General features: G+C 43.1%; 1 protein-coding gene across 1 annotated transcript in view; it reads left to right on the top strand.

Moving 5' to 3' along the window:
- LOC109463430 (golgin subfamily A member 2-like) overlaps window positions 1-7444 on the top strand; it is a 31274-nt gene that overhangs the window by 20056 nt on the left and 3774 nt on the right. The window contains exons 21-27 of the mRNA XM_019760247.1: window positions 81-101; window positions 283-303; window positions 457-552; window positions 1443-1533; window positions 2451-2503; window positions 2844-2982; window positions 4231-4401. Of these exons, the coding sequence (XP_019615806.1) occupies window positions 81-101; window positions 283-303; window positions 457-552; window positions 1443-1533; window positions 2451-2503; window positions 2844-2982; window positions 4231-4401 (592 nt within the window). The remainder of the gene's footprint in view (window positions 1-80; window positions 102-282; window positions 304-456; window positions 553-1442; window positions 1534-2450; window positions 2504-2843; window positions 2983-4230; window positions 4402-7444) is intronic.

Genomic DNA, 7444 nt, shown 5'->3' with positions numbered 1-7444 from the left:
GTAGTGGAGAAGACCTAACTGATGTTATTTATAGATGTTTGATTTGTTGTTGTTGTTGTTTATGTTTATGTTTATGTCAGGTTCAGTCCAAAACCCAGCAGGTAACAGAACTGACCAGTAGTGGAGAAGACCTGATGATGTTATTTACAGATGTTTACAGATGTTGTTGTTGTTTATGTCAGGTTCAGTCCAAAGCCCAGCAGGTAACAGAACTGACCAGTAGTGGAGAAGACCTGATGATGTTATTACAGATTTTGATTGTGTTGTTGTTGTTTATGTCAGGTTCAGTCCAAAGCCCAGCAGGTAACAGAACTGACCAGTAGTGGAGAAGACCTGATGATGTTATTTACAGATTTTTGATTTGTTGTTGTTGTTGTTTATGTCAGGTTCAGTCCAAAGCCCAGCAGGTAACAGAACTGACCAGTAGTGGAGAAGACCTGATGATGTTATTTACAGCTGATGCAGCAGTCTCAGCTGGCAGACAGGATGAGACACTATGAGGCACAGGGACAGCTGACGGAGATGTTACAGAGAGAACTAGCTTCAGCACAGGTATGGCAGACTTCACCCCCTTACCCATACTGCTTTAACTGGCACCATTCTAGAAATGTTACAGAGAGAACTAGCTTCAGCACAGGTATGGCAGACTTCACCCCCTTACCCATACTGCTTTAACTGGAATCATTCTAGAAATGTTACAGAGAGAACTAGCTTCAGCACAGGTATGGCAGACTTCACCCCCTTACCCATACTGCTTTAACTGGCACCATTCTAGAGATGTTACAGAGAGAACTAGCTTCAGCACAGGTATGGCAGACTTCACCCCCTTACCCATACTGCTTTAACTGGCACCATTCTAGAGATGTTACAGAGAGAACGAGCTTCAGCACAGGTATGGCAGACTTCACCCCCTTAGTAGTATGCATAGTCCAGTGGTTAATGACCCTGCCTCTGGACCAAGAGGTTGGGAGTTCGAATCCCAGCTGTTGTTGCTCACCCAACATGCACGCTACTGGAAAGGGTCACAGTCCTTCGGACGGGACGTTAAGCTGTGGTCCACTGTTCATTGTGCTTGTCGAAAAGAGCCAGGGGAATTTCCCCCGTACAATGAACCTGTAAATACTGTACATGGCATCTGACCCTTCATAAATCTTTGAAAAATTCAGATTTGACTAAAGAATAAGCTATAACACAGGATAAACATAACATGTCAAGATTCGTCCCTCAAATAATGTCTCAGAGGTTTAGAATTTTAGAGATCTAGAATTTTTCGTCGAGAATACCAAACCCTCTAATGTTATCATGTCTTTGGGACTCAATGCACGGCCTGCGTCAAGTTGGCCCCTATGCTGTGAAAAAATTCTGGTGAGAACCCTGTTGTTCAAGATCACTTTTAATATTTTACTGATTCCCAACTTGCTGTTGCCCCCCTCCCCCCTCAGGAGACCATCAACACCTTGTCTTCACAGAACACAGACCTGAAGAGTCAGCTGGACAGCAGGCCTGTAGCTGAGAACCCAGATACCAGCACTGGTATAAGGCTCTTCATCTATATATTAGACCACTCCAATTTAAGTACCGGCAAGGCCACACCGACTTGATTTTATGGATAACATCCTCTGAAGACCCCCAAACTAGTGCGCACGGGCAAATAAAAATTTAAAAAATACTAATCCACAGGAATACAAAGCTGGTATTGTGAATTTGCAGCAGTATTTAGCGACGTATACAAGTCGGCACAAGCCGGCTTTTTGCGGAATTTATGAATCGGCGGTTGTGGAGCTTTGGTAGCCTGGGTGCCCAGCTCCCTATTGTTGCTAACTACATGTAACTACCAAGGACTGCCCAGGCCTAGAGCCAGGCCAGAGCCTCGGTAGATGTGATCTTTCTTTTTTTTTTTTTCAGAACAAACGAAAATCAATGCACGCATGGATGTCTTCCATAAAATTAAGTCGGTGTGGCCCAATTGGTTCTCAGATTTGCCTGCTTCATGTTTTTCTGATTTGAAAAAAAAAGGAAAAGATTCTGGTTCTGAGCCAACTCCAAAATGCTCATATTTTGGCCTAGTTAAAGAAATTCCTTGTCCTCCTAGTTGTTACAGTTTCTCCATGTATCAATGCGGTGATTTGGTAAAGAGCTAGAAATTCATTGTTTGAATTACAAACCAATCTGGCTCCTATTATAGCTTTTGGGGATATCAGAGGATGCCCACATGTAGATCTGTTTTTTTTTTTTCGCCCTGTCGCTTCAATTTTTTTTCTGAAAAAATGTGACAACCAACAAATCGAATTGGTGTGGTCTTACCAGTCTATTAGCCAGTATCTGTCTTTCCATCATTTTCTGCATACCTGCACCTGGTATTTTGAATCAAATTTTATCCCTGAATAGAGTTTGACTTCTCTGATATGATACATTGTGTAACTAACCCATGGGTATGTATGTTGTTGCAGAAAACGCCACAGATTCAGGCGAACAGTCCGAACTCCTGGACAACTCAGATGTGGTGAGTACTCAACTGTTACAAGACATTCGATTGGACATGTAAGCTCAAGCTAGCTATTTGATTGGAGGAGAAGATGGAGGGCATGGAAGGAGATTGGTCTGTCTGAGGGAGGCATTTGTGCCTGCAGTTCAGGATGTAGTTGTTAGATGGCATCGCTGCATGGTGTATGTGTGTTTTCTGTGTGATAGTAGACTGTCTGCAGCCATATGAGTGTGACTCTCTGAAAGACAAGTTTGAGGACCAGAGACAGACACATCACCTGAGGAAGCCATTTGTGCCTGCAGTTCAGGATGTAGTTGCTAGATGGCATCCCTGACTGGTGTATGTGTGTTGCCTGTAGGTTAGTACACTTTCTGCAGCCATACGACAGCTGGAGATGGAGCGGGACTCTCTGATGGAGACATTTGAGGACCAGAGAAGAACACATCACCTACTGGTGGAGGAGATGGACAAACTCAGGGAGGAACAGGAACAACGAGGTTAGTGGATGGGAGGTGGTCGTCTACTACTACTAGTGGTACTAGGCCGTAAAAGGATCCAGGCATCGTAATTTAAATTATACGGTCTCAACTACAATATTCAGCACAGTTTTCACCTAGCTGTAAATATAGAATACAACACGGTGTATTCCGTATCGCCCGAGGTACCAGCCCGACCGCGCGTCGGATCGCCCGACGGCCGAAGGCCGGAGGGCGATCCGATCCGCGGGAGGGCTGGGACCGAGGGTGATGCGGAATACACCGTGTTGTATTTTATTTATGTCATACCCACCCACGAAAACACGCCTTTCAATGCGAAATGAGCGAAAATTTGGTGTCCCTAAACCGCAAAAATGTAACCAACGTCCGAATTTTGTATCGAAAATCGGTGCACGCGGTTAGGCCGAAACACGTTCGAATCGTTCCACGGAACATTTAGAAGCCCCGGGCCGTACGCGTAAAGAACCCCCGGGCTGTACCGCTAGTTATCACACGGGCCGGAACACCCGTATCGAACGTAATCGCGGCCCAGGTAGGACATAATGTGCGGTACAATAGCTCGCTAACTTTGTAACTGGGAGGTTGTGAGTTCAAACCCCGGCTGGGTCATACGGAAGACTTTAAAAATGGTACTGCTTTCTCACCTTAGCACTCAACATCTGTGAGAAAGAGTATGGGAAGGTCAACACACAACACTACCAGCGGACTATCCCCCTGCTGTAGTGATCGCACAACTGTGTTGCCCAAGGGCTACAGAAATGTAGATGGTTGCCACCCCTATGTTCTGCACAGAGTGGAACAGGACCTTTTTTTGTAATGCCCGAACTACTTTTGACTACAAAGTTTGGCCATAAATACTGTGTTATGTGACCTTAAAGGCATCCAGTGCAGTTTTTAGGGCTTGGAAACCAGATTTTACAAAGTCAATATTCTAGTCATTTATCTTCGAGTTGAAACCACACTATCCCAGTGTATATTGACCCTCATGGAGCAAAATTCTGATGGAAAATGGTTACTGGAAGGACCATTGGCTAATTTTTGATGTACCTCCCAGAAAATAAAGGACTCATCTTGAGGCTTGTTTGTGCAGTTTGAAAAGCCCAATGTATGAAATACTGACTCAAATGTGCTAATGTGAAGCTGTATGTGTGACTATCATAAAGATTACCTCATTCAGAATATTTCCATTTTTGCTGCCATGAAATCGCATTGGATGCCTTTAACCCAATTGTGCCCCCCCTCCCCCAGCCCTGACAGACGGCTACATCCCCCAGGAGAAACATAACCACCTGCAGGAGGCCATGGACAAGCTGCAGGATCGCTTCAGCGCCGTCATGAGGGACAAGGCAGAGCTCAGCGACAAGGTGCAGGAGTTAGAACACCTCAACATGCAGCTTAGCGGAGAGACTGAGACTATAGGTGAGATGCCATCATCATCAGTCTTACTATTTAGGGGGGCCCGCATGCCCTTTTCCGAAGAGTGTAATTGGTTGTTTTAATTCTATGTAGAGTGTAGACAGACCACACTAATTCATCGTAGAGCGTAATTGGCGCATTTTGCGTAGAACATAATTCGCGTTTGTAATTCTATGTAATGCGTTGTAGCCACTTGAAATTTATTGTAAAGCGTAATAGCTACTGTAGTGTAATACGTAGCCAGCTCTCAAAATTTAGCGTAGAGCGTTGTCGGGACCCCCCCATGCAAGCGCCCATTTAGGGCAGACATCACCATTGCGTTGCACAGTTGAGGACCCAAAATGGGAACACAATTGTAGTCCCTAGTCAATATCTTTGAAAAACCTTTTTTTTTGTTTCTTGAAAATGTTGGTCCAGTTTGGAGACTTTTAGCCTAGAAGAAACATCAGGGCTCGAAATTCATTTTTGGGAATAGGTGCACTGGTGCACCCAACCTAAAAAATTGGGTGCACGAAGAAATATTTGGGTGCACCATATAAAACATAAATCTGAAATGGGAGTCTTGAATCTGAAATGGGAGCTAACTTCAAAATCTTACACAAGTACTACAACAAAGCTTTCATTATTTTTCTGACACTTACATGTACAATTTAGATGCCAAGAATATCCTGTATACTATTATAAATTTTAACAATGTACAATGTACAAAAATGAGTGAGTGAGTGAGTGAGTGAGTGAGAAAAATACCTATAAAAATATTTGGGTGTACCAGTGCACCCACAGAAAAAAATTGGGTGCACAGCTTCAAATTTGGGTGCACTAAGGTGCACATGCACCCATGTATTAGGTAGGGTCTAAACATTCCTACTTTGGTCAAATTTTGTTGATTTCATCAGTTAATTAGGCAAAATGAGAGACCTGAGTGATGAGGTCTTGCTTTCCCTGAGCAGATGGATACATGAGAAAATTAGGTCAAAATTAGGGTTTGTTCACTGTTGTCAGCTGCCTCCAAGAGTTTGTCCATGGCTTTCTCAAACCCCCTCTTCTCCATGATTGAAGACTTTCTGTCTGTCTGCCTCTTGTCCACCACTTCCACAGCAACGATGGCCCTTGTGTTCCCATCCAGGACAGTGTACGTGCAATACTGTGCACTGTGTCCTGGTGAGTCCATCCGTCCATCTCCTGTGTATGTGCAAAATAAAGATGTTTGTAAAACATTAATTATTGCTTTCCATAGCATCTGTCCCCATGTTATAATGCAGCAGAGTAATGGCTAATTACGTTCCATACTAGTTCCATAAATTTTCACCCCATTATATAAAACAAAATATTGATAGCAATAGCAGTGTATATGCAAGTCAAATGATACAACACATATAGTACATACCAAGCAGAACGACCTTGTCCCTCCTCTTCATTTCTCTTACAAGGGCCTGCAGTTTGCGCTGCCAGAAGGTCTCTATGACAGGCACACAGTACTGCCTCTGGACTCTCAGAAATGTTGTCTCACAGACACACCCCAGGTTCATGAAGCTGGACATCAGGCTGACCTTGCTGTAGTTGTTCCCCGACAGCAGAATGCTGGAGGACAGCATGAAGTCCCCCGCCTGAAGTCCATACTTGAACCTGGGCTGGCTGTGCCACTTCCAAATGAGATGCCCACTACCACAGTACTGCAGAAAAAAAGGAAACAGATCCTGTTTGGACAACCCTACTAATGCAAGTAACATTAAATGCAGCTTCATATAGTTGCAACAGGAAAACTAATATAAATGCAGGGGCAATGGCTAGACATCACATTTTGATATAAGAAGCAAGTTGGTCAGTGTCTGACAAAAAAGTGTGAGCTTACCCATTTAAGGACGATTCCAGTGCCAATGGACTTGGCCACTGGGTTGGGCTGTCCGGTTGCACTGCACTTTGGGTCCCTGCACTTCATCTTGTCTGCAGGTTGTTGCAGGAACTCCACCAGCTGAAGCAGGCTTTTCGTGTACACGATGGAACACTGCTCATCCTTGATGTCACCAGAGTGGTTGACCTTGATCTCATCTGGAAACTCGATGTTGTCATCGGTCTCATCTGCCACTCCTACTGACAAGGCATGGTCGTAAACCTCCTCCCCAGGTGTGATGACACCGTATGTCTCGATGTCCCGACCTAGAATGGTGGATGATGTCCTGAAATATGGACAGGAAACAAGATACATTTATTTCATTTAAAGAAAGATTGACAATAGCAAACAATTTTTTTAAGTCAACTTGGGTTGATACTTGTAAGGAAGATCATCACATAACTTGTACCATAAAACACAGATTAACCTAAAACATACCATTGAAGGCCAACATTGGATACAGCTATGCTCTACAGTCATGAACTCTTTTAAACATATAAGAACACTGAATACCAAGGGCAACTGAAAGCATACAGATTATCTCCCTACTCACAAGACACATACCTCATTGTCACAGACGGAACATAGTCCGGATCTTTCTCCACATCATCAAAGTATTCATACGCATCTTCCTCCTCTTCTCCCCAGTTCTCATAGTCTATGTCAACAGAAAGCCTGGAAAACAACACATCACATGATCAAAGAAAGCCTATCCAAAAAGCATCAACAAGAAATCAAACTATGATACAGAATAACTAAAATAAAGGCCAAGTGATTTAAACATACAAAATAAAAACAATCATTAATGATATTATTATGACAAGAACCTGATGAATAACAACTGAAAATATATATAAAACAAATGAAAAGATGAAGTGCTGTGTACAGACTCTCATACTATCCACATCACTTACTATCCAAGCAGAACATCTAAGTGAACTATGGTATAATACTCAAATCATGCAATAATACATGTACTAACAAGAGGCTATCAACTTACTGAGTGTTTTCCAGAGCGTTAATCTCTGCTTCATCCTCTGGATCACAGACATTGAGATGGGATAGGCTGTATGAATTATAAAGTGAAAATTTTCATTACACCAGTTTGAAATAATTTTTAAATAATGTAAATATTCTCTTCACATGACTTCTTTA

Source organism: Branchiostoma belcheri, unplaced genomic scaffold (genome assembly GCF_001625305.1).
Source record: "Branchiostoma belcheri isolate BF01 breed outbred unplaced genomic scaffold, Haploidv18h27 scaffold126, whole genome shotgun sequence".
Lineage (NCBI taxonomy): Eukaryota > Metazoa > Chordata > Leptocardii > Amphioxiformes > Branchiostomatidae > Branchiostoma > Branchiostoma belcheri.
The sequence above is the reverse complement of the archived record's forward strand: the minus strand, read 5'-3'. Positions and strand labels throughout refer to the sequence as shown.